Genomic DNA, 19,316 nt, shown 5'->3' with positions numbered 1-19,316 from the left:
CTGTCTAAAGTGGCATGTTACTTTAAAATGTATGGTGTGAACGTGAACTTCTCCTCTCCTCGACCCTCCCAGTGTCCCTATTTTCCAGGGACAGTCCTGGATTTACTGAAACCATCCAGGTTTCTGATTTGATCCCAGAATGTCCCGCTTTTTCTTAGGAAGTCCCTATTTTAATCCGAGAGATGTTGAAGTGTATCCGACTCCCCGAGCCATCTGAATGCAGCCCTGTACAGGAAAGGTTTTTTTGCAATGTTTAATGTTTTATTATGCTTTTATATATGTTGTAAGCAGCCCAGAGTGGCTGGGGCAATACATAATAAAATGAGTGGGGCATACAGTGATACCTCGGGTTAAGTACTTAATTCGTTCCGGAGGTGCGTTCTTAACCTAAAACTGTTCTTAACCTGAAGCACCACTTTAGCCGTGCCGCTGGAGCACGATTTCTGTTCTCATCCTGAAGCAAAGTTCTTAACCTGAAGCACTATTTCTGGGTCAGCGGAGTCTGTAACCTGAAGCGTATGTAACCTGAAGCATATGTAACCTGAGGTACCACTGTAACTAATAAAATCAGATGGGAAGGGTATAAAATATAATAATAAATATTAATAATAATAATAATAATAATAATAATAATAATAATAATAATGGAATAGGATGATCCTGTCTTCATTGGAGAAATGTTGGAGGGTCTGCACTGTCTGTCTGTCTCTCTCACAAACACACACACACCTGCAATTCTGCCTCCAGTCTGCACATGAGACCCTCTGATTCACTCCTCCATCTCCTTGTGGCTCCTTGACCAGTTTAATGCCCTTCTTAAAACCACCCACTCATACTTCCTCAATGGCAATAGTCTTCCCTTTAGACCCAGCCACTGTCCTTCGTTCCTTCCTCCATGTAACCAGAGAACCAGCCGCACCCCACCTCACCTCTTCATGTTCAGCCGAGCGACGCGTGGCCCATACAAATTCCATGACAGCGACGAAGACTGCAATGATGAGCCCGCAGATGAGCACCACAAAGATGCCTCCAATGTTCTCCATGCCCAGCCCTGGGAGGGGGCGGGGGAGAGAGAGAGAGGAAAAAATAATAATAATGGGAGCCAGCAAGGACAGGATGGACACAGCTCGAAGCTGCCCCACTTTCAGGAAGTCAGAGAGCATTCCTAACACCTTGGATTTCACATCTCTCTCTCTCACACCTATATTGTTGACTCCTTGCCCAGTGTATCTAGATCATCTCTGAATGTTCATTTCCAAATATTTTCAGTGCAATTTTCAGCACTTTCGAAGATCCCCAAATCCCACCCAAGAAAAACTTAAATGTATGCTTTTGAAAGTTAGGATGTTTGCAGACACCGTGTTTCCCTTTTCCTGCTGTTCCCTGGCTACTATTTTTCAGCTTTTCCTACCCCAGAATCCAGCCAATCCGGAATCCCTTAGTAAATGGGCTGACACATTTCGCTGATTTTTCAGTAAGTGGGATCTTTAAAAATCAATAGGACACAGGCTGAAAATAAACCCTTTGCGTCCAAACCAACAGAAGCTACTGACTTGCTCAACTCTTAGTCGGACACAATATTGGATCTGTTTCTGCTATGGTGAGGCATGTATTACTGCATCTACAGCTGCAGCTCATTGGATTTTCCTCCACCAACCCATCTTTTTCGACTGGCAGTCTTCTCTCTTGCCACCAGAGGTTGCTCTACACAGCCTATTAGCAATCTCTACAAAACTTACATCTGATTTCAGCAGGTGGGAATGCCTGTGAGCCACACATGAAATCTAAGTTCCAAAAACTGAGGCCAAAACAGCCCCAAAGACAGGGCCTCACAACCATATACTGTGGGTCTTCATTTAGGCAGAGAACCATGCTCAATGCCAAGGTTTCACCTGCTGGCTTCTTCCTCCAGGTATTATTCTCTCCCCCCGCCCCCAGCTTGTCATATTTAATTGTTTGTATGGAAGAGAGGTGTGAGGAACATTGTGACATACGTTCAAAGCACATTTCTTTCCGCAGGGCCTGTAAGACAAGAGTTGTTCCGCCTGGCCTTTGGCTTGGAATCAACTTGATCCCCTTCCAATCTATCCTTTTTCTTTCTCCTTCTGTGATGGAACTCCTATTTGGGGGGACTTCCCTGGATTTTTTCTGGCCCACGTAGGACCAGTCTGGATAGTTGGCCTTGCTGAAGATTTGACGTTTTCATCCCCCAATAGTTTTTGATTTGAGTTTCTACTGAAATGAGGCTGCATTTTCATGTTGTATTTTAATCTTGTTTTTAAGTTGTATTTTAATCAATTGTTTTTATACCTGGTGTTAGCCGCCCTGAGCCTGGTCTTGGCTGGGGAGGGCGGGGTATAAATAAAATTTACTATTATGTTTACTATTTAGATCACATGCCTCCGTCCCCAATTAATCCTGAGAACTGCAGTTTGTTGGGAACTGGGAATCTGTGAAGGGTAAATGGCAGTTCCCAGAATCCTTTGGGGGAAGAAGTTATGTACAGTGGTACCTCTGGTTACGTACTTAATTCGTTCCGGAGGTCCGTTCTTAACCTGAAACGGTTCTTAACCTGAAGCACCACTTTAGCTAATGGGGCTTCCTGCTGCCGCTGCGCCACCAGAGCACGATTTCTGTTCTCATCCTGAAGCAAAGTTCTTAACCTGAAGCACTACTTCTGGGTTAGTGGAGTCTTTAACCTGAAGCGTATGTAACCTGAAGCATATGTAACCCGAGGTACCACTGTACTTGAGGTGCCTGGTGTGGGTTTAACCCATATTTATCAAAAACCTTGGGCTGCAATTCCAGTTGGGTTCTACTCAGTGTTAACCCAACCATGGCATCCATTGGCAACCTCAGGTTGGCGGCACCCATCATAGGCGCCCCTCTAACCCTCAGAACCTCACCTTTGGCCCGGTGGTCCTCTTCTTTGGGACACTTGCTTCCCTCCCACCACTTCCGTTTCAAGATCTCCAGGCGGTTGTTCTCCTGAAGCTGCAAGATGGCGAGGGTGATCTCATCCCGGAATGGGGAGCCTGCGGGATTGTCAAGGAGGCAGATATGACACAGGGCTGTCGATGATGATTAATCCACCCCGTCTCAGGCCATCACTCAGTCGAGCTTCAGAGCAGGGGCCGGCATGTCGGCTCCAGCATTATGAAAGTCGTCTAATATAGCTCCCTGCTGACTTTGAATCTCATTTACCAGTTGGCTTATTGGTCACACAAGGCTTGTCAGCGTTTAAGGGAAGGCGAATGGGGCCTCAGCTGCTGCAATCAGCTGCATCTCCTTGCAAGAGCAAGCCTGTATCACTTTTTTAAAAATCTCCCTCAGTATTGATCTCTGGGTGATTGGCTGACCTTACTGCCAAAGTTCATCCAAAGTGAAAGGGGAATCTAAAAGATCCATGTTGATGAAACCACTGTTTTGAACATTCCCAAAGACAGGCTATACCTGCCTATGTAGGGGTGTGTGTGTGTGTGCGCGCACACACACACACACACACACACGAGAGAGAGAGAGAGAGAGAGAGAGAGAGAGAGAGAGAGAGAGAGAGAAGGAGCTGGTATAAGCAAGCACATCCGAATGAGAAATCAATGTGTTTTTTTGAAAGGTTCATGCAAGGTGTTTTGTTATTGTTGTAGCGTTCACCAGTGCTTTTTTTCTTTAAAAAAAATGGTTAGGGGTACTCTCATTTTGACTCAAGAATTCTCACCATTTTATAGTTCAAATCGGGGGAAATAAATACAGTAAATGGACAGAAAGTACAAAGATTCACAAAATGTTTAGGGGTACGCGTCCCCCCAGAAACAAAAGCACTGGCATTAACACAATGTCATTGACAGCAGAGCACTAACCTGTATAACCTCCATCCCACCCAGCTCAGTTTATTCTGGATTTACCCTTTCCAAGGGACATTTTATGTAAAAATAATAATAAATTGTCGACAACCCATTTGCAATATCTCAAATTACGCCCTCTCCACAAAGCACACCTTCTACCTTTCTGGTAGAAAAAAATTTAAACGGTCAATTTTGGCCTTCAAAAAGAATTCCTTCTGATTAGTTCAGAGTGTCCTGAACTGCAAATGCATTTGACAAGCTGCCACCTGGCGGAACCCCCAGTTATTTGCATTTATCTGTTTCCAATACCCATTCCAACCCCAGGCTGAGCCAATTAACAGGGCACCTGGCTCAACCTCACAAAGGTTTTCTGTGGTGGTACTTCTCCAAGAACCCCCATTGCACCCCCATGCTGACTACTTTCAGATTATAAACCTACAAAATAGAGCCTTGTCTTGATATTTTTGGACAATATAGAAGATCAACAATACAGATGTCACACAAACACATACAGAATCCTGAAGGCAGCCCTGTATAGGTGAGTTTTTAACATTCGATGTTTTATAATGTTTTTCTATTTTGCTGGAAGCCGCTCAGAGTGGCTGGGGCAACCCAGATGGGCAGCCTCTAAATAATAAAATCATAATAATAATAATAATAATAATAATAATAATAATAATAATATTAAACAGTGTAGACTATGGACTAACTACGGATTGTTAGTAAAGAGTTGATGATTCATAGCATTCATTGTTATTTGGGATTTTTTTATGTGCTTGTAAAATGTTTGTGCTGTTGATCTTTCATGTTAGCATAATATAGACACAATTCATAACTTCTTTTTTGTTTTTGTGCAACATCTAGCACTAGGAATTCCTAGTGCCAGGTGCAGTACAGAAGAATCAAGGTAGGAGTCGTACAGCAACCTCCACAATAAGTAGAAGTGACTCAGGTATATATAAATAGCATCTATTATCATCAGCATTGTAATTATTATTAGGCCCACGCTTCTGTGTCCCTGTGCCTTTGACATTTTCCATTGTTCTGCTCTTGGCACCAATGCCAGCTGATGATTGGCTCCAGCTACTGCCACTCACCCAGTGGCATGCCGATGCCATAGCCCTTGGTATCCAACAGCCCCCCAATTTGCGTCAGGTTGCAGTTGAGCCTCCGGTGATACTCGTTCATCGTGCTCTCGAGCAGGAAGGCATACTTCGAATTCAGCACCCGGGCGATCCCCTCCTCTGTGCTCTTGACAAAGACACTAGGTTGCTTTGAATGCATGTAATTCCACATCCGCTGGTACGTCTGGTACCGAGAATTCTGGTTGGAGAAAAAAATAGGTAGAGAATGAATGAGGGAGAGGATGCTGAGACTTTGCAAGGCAATCATATATACTCATGGCTTGCTTTGAGAGGTTAGTTTCTTCCACAAATGAAATTTTATCATGATAAGCGTCGTCATAATGCGAAGGAAGGACCTGTACATTGGTTTATTCCATTTTTATCCAAAAGATATCAGGGAAGCGTGCAAGTTTCTCTCACCCTCCCCATTTTATCTTCCCAACAACCCTGTTGGCTAGTGAAATATACTCAGAGTCGAGAGTGGATTTCATGCTCTTTCTTCAGCTCATAGTGGTGAGGAGGGAATGAAAGTCCCCTCAAAGTATCTGCTTTATATACATTATTTACACAATGGGCTGCACGTGATTGGCTAATTCCGGAATTCTCCTGTAGGCCAATCAGGTTGTGGATTCACTTCTATCTGGAGCTGGATTGGGTGACTCCTGGCGACCAATCATACTGCTGCATTGTTCTAGGACCAATCAGACTGCTGCATTTTGGATCCTATTGTTCTAGGACCAATCAGACTGCTGCATTTTGGATCCTATTGTTCTAGGACCAATCAGACTGCTGCAGTTTGGATCCTATTCAACTCAGTACATAACAGGTAGGCTAGGCTGAAAGATAGCAATTGACCCAAGGTTACTCAGAAAGCTTTGTGGCTGAGTGGGAATTTTAAATTTAGGCCTCACTTGTATTAAGTTCAACATTCCAACCACACAGTTCATTGACATGCTGCAGAACTTGTCTGAGGCCCTGGGTGGAAGTCTTGCTAGAATGAAATCATAAACTCAAACAAAAAAGCAGCCAGTCCCTGGTTGGGTCCCCCACCCAGCTTAGTTTTTTATTTATTACTGCTTTCAGCAACAAGTAGTGGAACTGGGCTTGCTCTGTCCTCCCCCTGAGGCTGGTGGAAATAAAAAGACTAGGTTGTTCTCAGGTGACAAGCAGACAGAAGCACGTGGTGTGGCGAGATAGGACGGCGTACATAAAAAAATAAATAAATCAGAAACTGCCCAGGCAATGCACTTGAGGAACTCACAATTATATGTTGAATTTTGGATGTTTTGCTTCCAAACTGATAACGCAGTGGGCTGCCCAAGTTTAACACTAGAGAGGGAATTATCAGGGTAATCTGTCATTTTTGTGTTTTCTGTCTGAGGGGGTTGTTGTTATTATTATTGTTATTAATGATACAGCCCTTGCACACCTAGTAGATTATTGCAGTCAGGTTTCTCCTGCCAGTTGCAAAGATCTCAGAAGCCTCTTCTGCAGTAACTTAGAGAATGGCTGTCCCTGTTCTGCGGAACAGCAGTCCTGCCAAGATGATAGGCGGTCACTTATCTGCTCTTTCCGGAAACAGTCGAAGACATTTTTGTTCTGATAGGCTTTCTTAGATGAATCAATGGGTCTCTGCCATGAGTGTGCACTCGTTAGGGTTTTAGCCTTGCTTTAAATGCGTTATTCTTTGCCATCAACTATCGCCAGTGCAAATCACCACGAGAGACGGTGTTTTTAGAAGGCGATTAACGAATCAACTTCAACTATAAGAAAAACCCGAGGTCTTAGAAACATATGAAGGCGGAACTGGACTCCACAGTAAAAACTATTTTGCGATGTGATTGTGAAGTGGCAGAATGCAGCGAGCTGGTCCTCAAACTTGACAAGGGCAACACATAAGGAGGAGGCAGCTTTGGGACTCAGGAAGGAAAGGAATTTGCAGCAGGGCCCTGGCTGAAAGGCAAAACTGTAGGTTTTCCTTTCCGCCATCCGGCCTGCCACCTTGTTTGTTGATTGATTTCCCTTCATTAATGTCTCCCGGAGCAGAGACTGCTGTTACTGTGGAGACAGGTTGCCAGAGCAACCAAGAGAAGGATAGAATTAGACCCCCCCCCCAAAAAAATGACAATAGACTGGTCACTGCCGCCTTGGCTACTGTTGCCATGGGAACGTCCAGCCTTGACCTTCTCTCTCTCCCCCCTCCAATACCCCAATACTATGATTAGTAGTGAGGGGGGCACTCGGACTGATATGTCAGATCCCGTGCCCCCGCTGGCCCTGAGGGACATCAGCTTTGAATATATTTTCAGAGGGAACAGTTCTTCAGCCCAGCGCAATATCAGAGAAAAAGCTAGCCAGGGCTAGGACACTGCCCAAGTCCCAAGAGACAGAAGTCTGGGCTTGATGTTGGGCGTTTATATGTATGAGAACATTTGGGATAGTTAAAGAGACAGCTGAAGGTCATTTCAGCTATCCACCCAGTAATTAAAGTGGTTTTGTGGAGATCTTTTCCTCCCCACCACTCGGAGAATTTCAAGAAGGTATTTTAAAAGGTACTCAGGAAGTCGGGAGAATGAAAAGAAACGAAGGCCACTCTTCACATAATGTTTTTCAGATGCGAGAGAGAACAGGGCCCTATACTGGTTCAGAAAGGGGTATTTTGAAAGGGAACAGCTTATGTTGTGTGGCAAGGGGAAGCTGCACTAGTAAACAAAACAAACAAAAAAACATTTTACACAAATTTATCATTATTATTACTACTACTATTAATTACCCACCCTTCACCAGAAGGTTTCAGACTTGCAACAATTTGAAATTCAGAATTAAAAAACAGTTTGCAGCCGCAGGAATAGGGGAATCCTGAAAGGACCTGCTCTCCTTTGCCCCTTGTTATATTTGCAAAATATATATATTTTGTGCTGTGAACAAAAGCTTCTGCCCTGGAAGCTCAAACCACAGAGGTTGTGCAGAGGTTGCAGCGGTTTCCAGAACTGCACTCTTTTTGAGTACTGGTTCAGATTTACAGTGCAATCTTAATACATGTCTTTGTTTAACTGCTGAGTGAAATGGGAACTACATGCAAGGAATTGTCCATGGGAATTCTTTTTGGGACTGATTCCTATTAAGCATGGAGAATGTCGTGTTAGGCCTGGATTCCCCCATAAGCCGAAGGGAAGGCCAGCAGGATTCTATTATCCTGCTTCTAAGGATGCACACATTGTCTCTCTGATTCACAGAAAAGGAGCGTGTAATGCAACCAGGGCCAAGCAGGTGATCCCAAAAAGTTCACAGAGAGGTCATAGTGAGGATTGCCACCCCTGGGGCATTTAGGAGTTTTCCCGTCTCTGAATAAAGAGGTTCTGGGCTTTAGCTATCAAGACGAACAAGAGCTAAACTTGGGACAGAGTAGCTAAGCGGACATGATCAAAACACAGCTACGTTATTTCCCCCAATTCAAATCAAAGACCCATATCTGCCAACTTCAGGGCTGGGTGCCAATGCCTTTTGCAGCTAAAACAGCACCACCCACCCGTGAGAGGAAGGCAGCAGCCGGCTCAGGAAAACCCCCGCGGTTTACAGAAGTGCATAAACATTGTTAGAGGGGGGGGGGGGCTTAAAAACAGCCCAATGATGACTGAGCATGCTCGGTGACCGTGGACGGATGAATGACAGTTGCAGGAGGGAACTGGGTGTCAGCCCAGCCATATAGCTGACAAGCGCATCTCTCTCACTTGGAAGAAGGTCATTGTGGAGCCCGCGTGGATGGTGCCATATTCAATGTTGGTCTGGTCAGCCAAGTCATCCGCCGACTCAATGGGCACCTCCATCCTCTGCACGGTGAGGAAGGCAGCAAGGTTGGCCGTGTAAGAGGAGATGATGATCAAGGTGAATGCCCACCTGCAGCAACAAGAACAAAATTCACACACAATTTTCAGTACCCCCCCCCCAAAAAAAAGCCATTTAAGGAGGGCAATGTATGCATTTCTATGCATTTGATTTATAGCTCACCCCCCCCCAAAAAACCAGCTTCTATTTTATCCTCACAACAGCCCTGTGGAGTAGCTTGGGCTAAGAGAAAGCCACTTCCGAGCTGGAGAGGAGGTGGGGTTGCGGGCTTCACGCTCTCCCCACGTGTGCGGGGCCTGGCTCACAGCCCCCGCGAGACTGAGGGAATCCTCGGCCGCGTCATCTCCCTTGCCAGCCAATCGGCTGGCCCGGGAGGTGTGGCCCGCGCTATTTAGGGCCGGCGCGGCGGAGAATTTTCCTCTTTCGTCGCTCCAGCTGCTCCGGTTTCCCAACCCTCCCACCCTTTAGGTTCGGCTCTCTGACCTTGCTATGGACTTTGGTTGGTCGCCGTCAAGGGGCCTGGTAAGATTTTTTCCCACTTCACAAATTGGCTCCAGCCATTTGGTTTTTCACCTTCCTCGTAGCAAATTGTGACAACTTCCTCGGCGTTGGCAGTTAGGCATTGGTAAGGGTATTGTTGTGTAGATGAGGGGGGCGAGGAAGTGCCATCACCTTCCCCCATATTGAAGGGTAGTCCGGTAAAGGATTCCGGGGGGCGTTGCCCTGTCCGAAGCCTATGGAGGTGTGGGCCTAAGGCACGCCCCCGAGCGGTGACCCCGGGGGAGTTCCTAGTTGATGTGCATCAGCAGGACTCCCCCTACTGGCAGCTAACCCTTCCCGGACTTCAAGCAATCAGGCTGAAGCCAGATAGTTGGTAGGACCAATGCCTAAGCCAATACTGCTCAATTCCTATAGCCAATAAAGTTGTGGCCTATTTTCACCCATTAACCTAAAATGCTGGTGTCCTGTGTCTTTATTTCCGATGGGGGAGGCGGGAACTCGCCATGCAAAGTGAGAGGCCCAAGGTCACCCAGTGAGCTTGGTGGCTGAGTGTGGATTTGAACCCTGCTCTCCCAGGTCATAGTGCTGCCATCTAACCACTACGCCACACTGGCTCTCGGGGAAGGGCATTCTGGGCATGCATAAAAGTGCCTCTCCACTTATCCTGCAGAAGCAGAGGAAAACTTCCTAGCTAATGAGATCCCTTCGGGTTTCAAGATCTAATGCAGCGACGCTTCCAGGCTGCAGCTATTTTCGGAAGGCATGTAATCACAGGCAAACTCAGGTTGCATATTTATGCAGCAGATTGGGAGGGCTTCCCCGAAAGATTGGACTTCTTTGCAATAAGGAAAGCGATAGGGTGTTGCTTTGGGGTAACATCGCCTAGCCTCCTTACCAGCAAATCAGAATTCACATTGCCACGATTTCTCAGTCGGAAGCTTACAGGGCCCAAATCCTTCTGAGGAGAGGGTGTTAGTAACCCTTTGCGATAGCAGTTAACTTTACAAATATCCAGGTTGAGAACAAAGGAGCAAGCAAACTCCCAAATGGGTAAAGCTACCTTTTAAAGGAAAAAATGCCACTTGCCTGCCAGACAGTATTTTTTTTAAAAAAACGTGATCGTCTTTCTCCTTCTCTGGCTGCATGCCAACTGCTAAAATGTTTCTCCCCAGCCCTCAGCAAAGCAGATGGGAGCATCTCTAGTAGCTAGCAGATACCAGTCATTAAAATTCATCAACACTCACCTAAGCATTGATGCTTATTTAAGTCCTCAACAATACCCACTGAAGATATGCTGTTAGCTTTTAGCCTAGAGAGAAGGTCGTGTCCTCATTTGACACAAACCAACATTATCCTTGTTAATTTAACATGTCCTAGTCACATACATTTAGGTGAAAACGTCTGTTCCATTACGTTGCTCAGATTAAGATTTTTTAGTAAATTCTATTTTATATCTTTGTAGAATAGGCTAAGCAACATCTGGGTAAGGCGCTGAAAAGGGTTGAGTGGGCCCAAACATTGATTTATATTACAAATCCACGCTGCCAATTGGCTAATGAATTTCTAGAATTCTAGAATCTGCTTTTTAAAGAATTAATCAATGGATCAATTAACATTAGATATCACCCAAACTCTGATGTAAGACACTGAATGAAGTATGACAGCCTACAATTCGGTAAACACAAATGGCAGTTTCCCTTTCAGAAGGAATTGCCTCCTTTATTTTATTTTTTTCATTCTCTGTTGCAGTAACATGCAAAAACCAAATCAGCCTTCACAGATAAACAGATGTGCCCTTCAAATGTTGTCGTCACCAACCCCCCAACCCCGATTAATCAACTAAAACTTTAGTAGATTAATCAAGACTTAACCACTATCCCATTTAAAAAATCCAAATTCCTAGGAGCCACCACCCAATGTTTAAGAGGCACCTGGAAAAAAAAATATTTAATATATTTCAGTTGTTTAAACGGCAGCAGAATGCTATTAGGCAGCTGGGAGATGAGGTGGTGTCTGGAATTTTCCAGATTTGAATATACCCCATAGCTGGTCACCCCTCCTGCTACGGACCCCAACTCCACAGAGGCCCCTTTCTCCAAACCTGTCAGGCACATGCCCCACAGATGCTCACCAGACCCCACTGACACAGCGGGTAGAGAGGGCCCGAGGCATGATCTCTGACCCCTGTTGCATGAAGCCGCCAACTGGGAACCAGAGGCTGTTGCCAAGTGTGTACTGGTTTTCCAATATGTTGTGCCGCTCGCGCAGGCAAGGATGGGGGTTGTACCATTCATAAGGGCTCAGCCTGTGAAAAGAAAAGAAAATAAGAGAGAAAAGAGAAAAGAAAAGAAAAGAAAGAGAGGAGAGGAGCTGGCTTACTTCTATGTAAACATATTTAGGCTCAGGGTCTTAGGAGGTAGTCTCCACACCTTCACTAAACTACCAATTTAATTACAGGAAGGCATGAAAGATGAACCAGTTTCAAAGTGACATTTCGGATTTCGCCCTAAATGGCTGCAGCCACGAACATCCATTACAGGATTTGAGCAGTGACATTTCCCACAATCTGCTGCAGCAAAGAACACAAGAGCTGCCTTAAAGACGGCACACGACTTTTAGTCTGTTTAGCCCAGTGCAACCCGCTCTGGCTTGCAGCAGGCCTCTGTGCTAGAGATCTTTGACATCGTCAGCTACCTGATCCCGTTTTTGACATGAAGATGCTGCCAGGGACTGAACCTGGAGTCTACTGCATGTAGATTAGGCACTCTTCCACTGAACTACGGTCCTTTCCCCAAGCGTAACATGTGGAAGAAACCTAGCCTGTTCCAAAATGGAGGGATGGCAATTTTATCTGGTCCCTGGCAGCCCTCCCCAATTTTATTTGGAATACGATGGAAGGAATGTTGTAAGAAACTGAAATATTACATACTTCAAGGTGACTCCTCTGCCTTGCTCTTTCTGTGCAATGTGTATGTGTGAATGTACATATCTGCACAGACCATTATGTTGGAGTACCTACTTTATGCAGAGCTCAGTTTGTGTGACTAAATCTACCCCCCCCCCTGAGAAAGAATACAGACGCCTGACCACCTCTGCTTCAGGGTGCAACACACAATTCAACAAGGATGTTTGGTTAGGTTCTTAAAAGCCCTTAAGCAAAAATTGGCAGGTGCTAATTTATATGTGTGGATGCATTTTCAGAATTTTAATGCAACAGAATGCAAGCCGACTAATTTCCCAACCAAATCCCCACTTCCAAAAAATACTCAGTTAATTTGTACCACATCCCAGATCACCCCAAACTTCTTCCGCTCAGTTATCCCCCGTTAACCTCCTGCTCCAACCCAATTCACTTTCCCTTCAGTTACACAATTCAACACCCCCAAATAGACTCTTTAGAGAGTAATTTCAAGTTATTCTCTCAAATTAATATCCCAGTAACATGGAGAACACACAGAAGCACAGACTTCTGCTGGATTCATTACCCACCTAGAAACACTAGGGGCACTTAGATTTATTTATTTTTTTTGTGGGGGAGGCCACAGCAGCGGAGCTGGGAGGGGGGGCACACTGGGCGCCACTCACCCAGGGGGTGGCACTTACCACAGGGCCTGCAACGTGCCCCAGCCATACATGTCTCCTTTTCGGGTGACGTGGGGCTCGCGTCTGCCACGCGCCTCCCCCTCAGCCACTCCGCCCAGAGAGACCTGCCCAGCTTGCCCCGCCCCCATGGATGGCTCAGCCCAGGCGCCCAAGCAGCCAGCTACACCGCCGGGAGGCCATGCCCCATAGGTCCATCCCTAGTAGTGCCTCAGTATGGCTCCAGGATAGGGGGCACTAACCTGGCAGCTAGGAAGAGGACGCAGCTGACAGCGAGATAAGCCAGGAGCATGAAAAGCCAAACAGCCGGGGAGAAAGGATCCAAGAAGGAGAAATACCCTGGTTTGCGTCCCTGTAAAAAATAGAAAATAGCACCAGAGTAGCAGGACCACTGAATCACCATTAATATTAATTTATTTTATTTGTACCCCACCCATCTGACTGGATTGCCCTAGCCCATGGGTAGGCAAACTAAGGCCCGGGGGCCGGATCCAGCCCAATCACCTTCTAAATCTGGCCTGCGGACGGTCCAGGAATCAGTGTGTTTTTACATGAGTAGAATGTGCCCTTTTATTTAAAATGCATCTCTGGGTTATTTATGGGGCATAGGAATTCGTTCATTCCTCCCTCACAAAAAAAAATATAGTCCGGCCCCCCACAAGGTCTGAGGGACAGTGGACCGGCCCCCTGCTGAAAAAGTTTGCTTAGCCCTGTGGGCCTAGCCACTCTGGGTGGCTTCCAACAAATATTCCCTATATCCCTATATTCAGCCCAGCCTAAACCTTGCCTATCCCCAGTGGTGGCTGGTGAGCATTGCGACTGGTAGGGCAGAGCACAGGGAGACCAACAGCAGGTGGCGCCAGAGCCAATGACAGAGCCACTTCTAGTTTTGTCCCCATCTTCCTCCCTGCTGCTGCTGCCTTAAGGGGAAGGAAGTTGACAACCAGCACTATCTCTGACTGGTTGCAGGTAGGTCAGGGCTGGCTGGCTGGAGGCAGACAAAGGTTGGTGTGCCAACGTGCCCCAATGGACCAGCCTAAACATTGCCTATCCCTAAGGTAGGAAGACTGGGCTGTTTCATGCGGGCCAGCAAACTGCCGTGGTGCATTCCAGTTAAAAGCTGCCTCCACGGAAGCAGAGCCAGCATTGCTTGCGGTGCTCCTGAAAGCAGACATAAGGGGTCAATTCTGCTAACTGCAGAGATAATGGAGCTACACAATTAGCTTTAATGCCGTTCTCTTTGCTCTAATGCACCTTGAAGGAAACCGGCTTGTTGTTGTCATTATATCGGGGATTCTGGAGGCTGTTTCGGAGGTTGTTGACTAAGGGCTGGTACCTTGGTTTCTGCTGATTCATGACAAACCCGGGGCCATTGCAGCTACGCTCCCTTGCTCCGTTTAAAGGTCTTTCGCAAATAACAGGGTATTTGTTAGGATAATGTTCCTCTAATGAGCTCAAGGCAGAGGATGTGGCTTCGTTCCTCACTCCCCATTTTATTCTCACAACGGCCTTGTGAGGCCGAGAGCTACTGACCAACCTGAAGTCACTCAATGAATTTCGAGGCTGAAACGGAGGATTGGAACAAGGGTATCATTGGTGCAATTCTAGCACTGTTGCTTATATTAGCCCCGCTGCACACTTTGCGATCCATCAAGCTGAATGCAGCCAAGGAGACCTTGTTTTGACAACCTTGCAATGTGATAAAAGTTGCCGTTTTTGCTGCCTTCCCAAACTGAAGACAGGAGAGAAGAGTCGTGGGATGGTGTGAAACCACAGCACAACTTTGCACCGTTATCAGAATGGAGGAGAGGATGAAAGAGCGTTCCTTTAACCAGAGTTTCCCATGTTAAAGAACTGCTTTAAGAAGGCTTCAGCACATCACCCGCAGGGGTCGAAACTCCCACCTATAATTGTGAGGCTGTCTAAAGCCTCAGAATAGGTACAGTGGTACCTTGGTTCTCAAATTTAATCCGTTCTGGAAGTCCGTTCCAAAACCAAGGCGCACTTTCCCATAGAAAGTAATGCAAAACGGATTAATCTGTTCCAGACTTTTAAACACAACCCCTAAAACAGCAATTTAACATGAATTTTACTCTCTAACGAGACCACTGATCCATAAAATGAAAGCAATAAACAATGTACTGCAGTCACACAGTCAATCAATCAGTAGCTGAAGTGGGTTTCCACACAGTCACAAAAACAAAAAAAACAAAGAGCTGCAAAAACAAAACCATAAAGGATAAATGGCAAAAACAGACAGACCTCAGCATAAGACTCTAACGGAGCACATGCGGCTTCCGAAAACACTTCGCAAACCAGAACGCTTACTTCCAGGTTTGCAGTGTTTGGGTTCCAAGTTGTTTGAGTACCAAGGCGTTTGACAACCAAGGTACCACTGTACTGGGTTGTGTGTGAAATGAGACTCAACAGCCACACTGTTCTGCCCTTAGGTTCACCGGCCCATTTGCTCAACTCTCAGCCGTGGCCCCCCCCCCCCAGTCCCACAAGACAAAAGCACACATACCATGTGAACTCGGTACAAGATGCTGATCCCCAGGGTCATAAAAGGCTTGGAGAAGTCGATCACCTTCTCCCGCTCGGCCGTAATGGTGAACGCAGCCACAGCCAGGTCAGCTTTCTGCGGAGCAAAGCACAGTGACCCCTGCCTGTCACTCAGGGAATTGCATGGCCCAACCCACTGCCATGCGCCCTCTTCTGGGTGGGAGCAGGAGTGAAGGAGCGGTGCCTTCTCTTCCTCTTCCTCCTCCACCCGCCAGCCATTCTAACTGCTCAGAGCAGGGGAAAGATCACTTTGGCAACAACACCTTGCAAGCAGAAAAGGAGGTGGCAGGGAACAGCGTGTCAGAGATCCAGAAAGCTGGTGGTCAGGGAGGGTGGGCAGAGAGGGGCACTGAATTTCACAGGCTGGTTTGTGGCAGCAAACTTCCAGCAACTTTATAGAGTTGCTTGCTCATGCAGCAGAAAATCAGGGTGATTTTGCACATTTATTGCATACCGAGGTTTCCAACCACGTGGTTAGAAAAAAAATTCCCACGCTGAATGCACATTTAATGTATAAATATGTCCCCCAGTAATTGGTTTCTCCAACTTAGTGTTTTTGGACTACAGTCCCCATCATCCCTGACCACTGGTCCTGCTAGCTAGGGATGATGGGAGTCGTGGTCCAAAAACAGCTACAGACCCAAGTTTGGAGAAATGCTGCCCTCGTATATGGGGGGCCAATGTGATGCTCTCTAAATGTTGCCAGACTACAACTCCCATCAGCCCTGACCTTCGACCATGCTGGCTGAAGCTGATGGGCCTGGAGTCTAGCAACATCTGGGAGGAACCCTTGTGGGCTGGATGTAGCAAACACTCAACTGGTCTCAGTATCACCCTCTGGTTGGAGACTCCAGAACTACAGCAGATAGCAATTCTTCCCATAATCACACTATCTTTTGTATCCCCGGAAAAAGAATGAAGTACCCACTGCTCATTCATTATCTCCACAAATAAGACCGGGCCTGTCCCTGGGGGTTTGTCCACACTTCTGCTTGTCATGTGCTTTGAAAGCACTGAGAGGTTCCTGCCACCCCCGTCTCACTCCTTTCCCAGGGATAAGCCCGCTCTTTAGCTCTAAATCGGAACAAATGGCAATCCCTAGAAAACCCGACTGCAGTTTGCTCCAACTGAGCGGTGAAGAGTGGTTTTCCCTGGAGGAAAGCTGTGGGAAAGCCCTTGGTCAACCCATGCAGCAAAGTGAAGTGACAGAGTGGTTTTACAACTTCAGACTTCAGTTGCGGGGATGCCATCCCTGAGCACTCTTTCATGCGAACAAACAGAAGAAAGCCCTCCCTGCAAGAAAAAAGCTAGGAAAATATTTTAGTCGAGCCCAGTTCCTGCGATGCTAGCTTTCTACTTGCAGGGAGCAAGTACAGGAATGCAGACGCATTAAAAAATCTGATCCCCTGCCACCTATCATATTTTGCTCTGTGTCTAGACAGGCCGTTCATCTGAGGGCAAAGAACCAAAGAAGCAGTGCTAGGGCCTGAGCTTTTGGAGGAACCGAAAAGACGGTGAAAGAGCAGTCATGGTGCCCTGCAGAAGAAGGGCATGCGCTTGTCCTCTTTCACCACCCCACACTTTTGTGATTTTGGTTCTGACAGAAGATTCCCTGTCAGATTATATACTACCGAGAGATAAGGGGGTTGTGGGTCTTCAGGAAAAGGTCTGGGAGAAGGAGACCCCACTGGGTTCCACCCCAAGGAGTCATACCCTATTAATGAGCTCTCCCACCATGCCAGTCCAAGATCCATTTGGCTCGGGAGCCCCATAGAGCCCGTCGTCCACCAGCTTAATCTGGAAGCGAAATTTAAGGATGTCGGCGAGTTCGTGGAGCATGTCTACGCAGAAGCCCTCGTACTGCTCTGTGCCGGACAGCTCCTGGAAGTTTGCACGGCGCATCACGTAGGGGTTTTCCTGTAAGAGGGGACAGGGAGCCAGTGAGTAAGAGCCCCTTGCGTGAGGGGATAAGTTTTAGCAGAAAGTTTGCAAGGAAGTTTCACCAAGGGCCTCCAACATTCCTCAGATGAAAATAAGGACATTTCTCACTCCTCGCAACTGACTCAACTGATGGTAGGGCTGTGTCACCCAGGAGGGAGGTGGGGGGCTGGCTGAGGGCAGACCGAGGTTGTGGGCAATGCCCCTTTTCGCCCTCCACTGCGGGCCACCGGCACATCTTGTGGCAGTGAATTCCTCAGGTTAATCATGTGCAGAGGCGTATTCCGAAATGCTAACATGCAGAAGCACTTTTGTCAGTCCGCATCTACAGCTAAGTCAGAACAGCCCTCTGCAGAGGAGAGAAATGTTGGCTTATTTCTTTTCAGGAGGAGGAGAGGGGAAACTACCCTGGTTGGTGAAGCAGTCGCCTTTCCCTGCCTTCTTCAAACGAAACAAAACAAAGCCCCACTCTCACATTCTCCACAAAGCACTTTATTCTCCTCCCACAAGGCACTGGGGCTGCGCTACGTGTTGACCGCAGCCATAGCTCTGTCTCAGCGCCTTCTGTGAGGAGGAGAATGGCAGCCAGACACCCTGAGGAGCTCTACACAGCAAGGAAGCGCTTGTTAAAAAATGAAAAGACAGACAGAAAATAATAAAAGAGAGGCTTTCACCTCACCCCCACAAAAAACCTCTACTCAGCGCCAAACTGCACTAGTTCAGATCACACCAATCCTGAATCAATCGGCTTACACTGAATTACTATGAGTTCCAGTGTAATAATGTTTTGATCATGTCTTCTCCTTAGACCAAGGGCAGCCAATGCTGTGGGCTCCATCAGCCCTGACCACAGGCCATGCTGGCTGGGGCTGATGGGAGCTGTAGTCCAATGGCATCTGGAAGGTGCCCCATGGGCTCCTCTTGCCGCAGACCAGGTGTACAGGAGAACAGGTCTCTTAGACCTTTAATCCCAACCCCGCAAGAATTGGGATCCATCAAGCCAAAATGGCGCTCACTGGAGCTGGCCAATGCACAGTGCCTTCCAGGTCTTGTTGGACTACAACTCCCATCAGTTCCTGCTAGCATGCGGAATATTCGTGGATGATGGGAGCTGGAGTCCAGCAGAGGACCACACTGGCAATGCACCATGAGCCGTGTACGGCAGCCCACAAGGAACTCCATACTCCTCCTGTTTTGCTTCCAGCTTCAGACTGCTGCATCGAAGGGGTGTATTATGCGTAAAAGGTAAAGGGACCCCTGACCATTAGGTCCAGTCGTGGCCGACTCTGATACTACACTTGATCTTAGCCAAAAGGCCGAGAAGCGATCAGTCGTGGCCGACTCACAGCTTTATTGGCCGAGGGAGCTGGCGTACAGCATGACTAAGCTGCTTCTGGCGAACCAGAGCAGCGCACAGAAACGCCGTTTACCTTCCCGCCGGAGCGGTACCTATTTATCTACTTGCACTTTGACGTGCTTTTGAACTGCTAGGTTGGCAGGAGCAGGGACCGAGCAACAGGAGCTCACCCCGCCGCGGGGATTCGAACTGCCGACCTTCTGATCGGCAAGTCCTAGGTTCTGTGGTTTAACCCACAGCGCCACCCGTGTCCCCTATTATGTGTGTGACTACAATATATGGCATGCAGGGTTGCCGGGATCAAAGCTGGAGCAGACCGATAGATCATTAGGCTCCCTGTCATCAGGCTGCTCTATGCCTTCTGATCAGTGAGCTGTGCCAGGGCAGCTTTGATAGCCGTGGCAAAGTGGAGGAATCTCAGCAGGGGTTGCACTCCTCCATCTTGCGTGACAAACCGAGTTTGCAAAAATTCACTCCCCAACACAAGTTGAGGAGCTCAGCGCTCTGGATCTGGTTGCCTGCGGCCCACGTGCAAACTCACCATCC

The 19,316-nt window shown here is 47.2% G+C and overlaps 1 protein-coding gene across 1 annotated transcript in view; it reads right to left on the bottom strand.

Moving 5' to 3' along the window:
- Positions 1 to 19,316, bottom strand: part of GRIK5 (glutamate ionotropic receptor kainate type subunit 5) — an 87,411-nt gene that overhangs the window by 4,912 nt on the left and 63,183 nt on the right. The window contains exons 12-19 of the mRNA XM_081868772.1: positions 17,189 to 17,392; positions 15,438 to 15,551; positions 13,156 to 13,265; positions 11,445 to 11,618; positions 8,698 to 8,863; positions 4,940 to 5,165; positions 2,907 to 3,035; positions 930 to 1,051 (exon numbers count right to left, since the gene is read on the bottom strand). Of these exons, the coding sequence (XP_081724898.1) occupies positions 930 to 1,051; positions 2,907 to 3,035; positions 4,940 to 5,165; positions 8,698 to 8,863; positions 11,445 to 11,618; positions 13,156 to 13,265; positions 15,438 to 15,551; positions 17,189 to 17,392 (1,245 nt within the window). The remainder of the gene's footprint in view (positions 1 to 929; positions 1,052 to 2,906; positions 3,036 to 4,939; positions 5,166 to 8,697; positions 8,864 to 11,444; positions 11,619 to 13,155; positions 13,266 to 15,437; positions 15,552 to 17,188; positions 17,393 to 19,316) is intronic.

The sequence above is a fragment of the Podarcis erhardii genome (assembly GCF_964252035.2).
Source record: "Podarcis erhardii genome assembly, chromosome: 7".
Classification (NCBI taxonomy): domain Eukaryota; kingdom Metazoa; phylum Chordata; class Lepidosauria; order Squamata; family Lacertidae; genus Podarcis; species Podarcis erhardii.
Note: the sequence above shows the minus strand (reverse complement) of the source record. Positions and strands in the feature narration are given on the sequence as shown.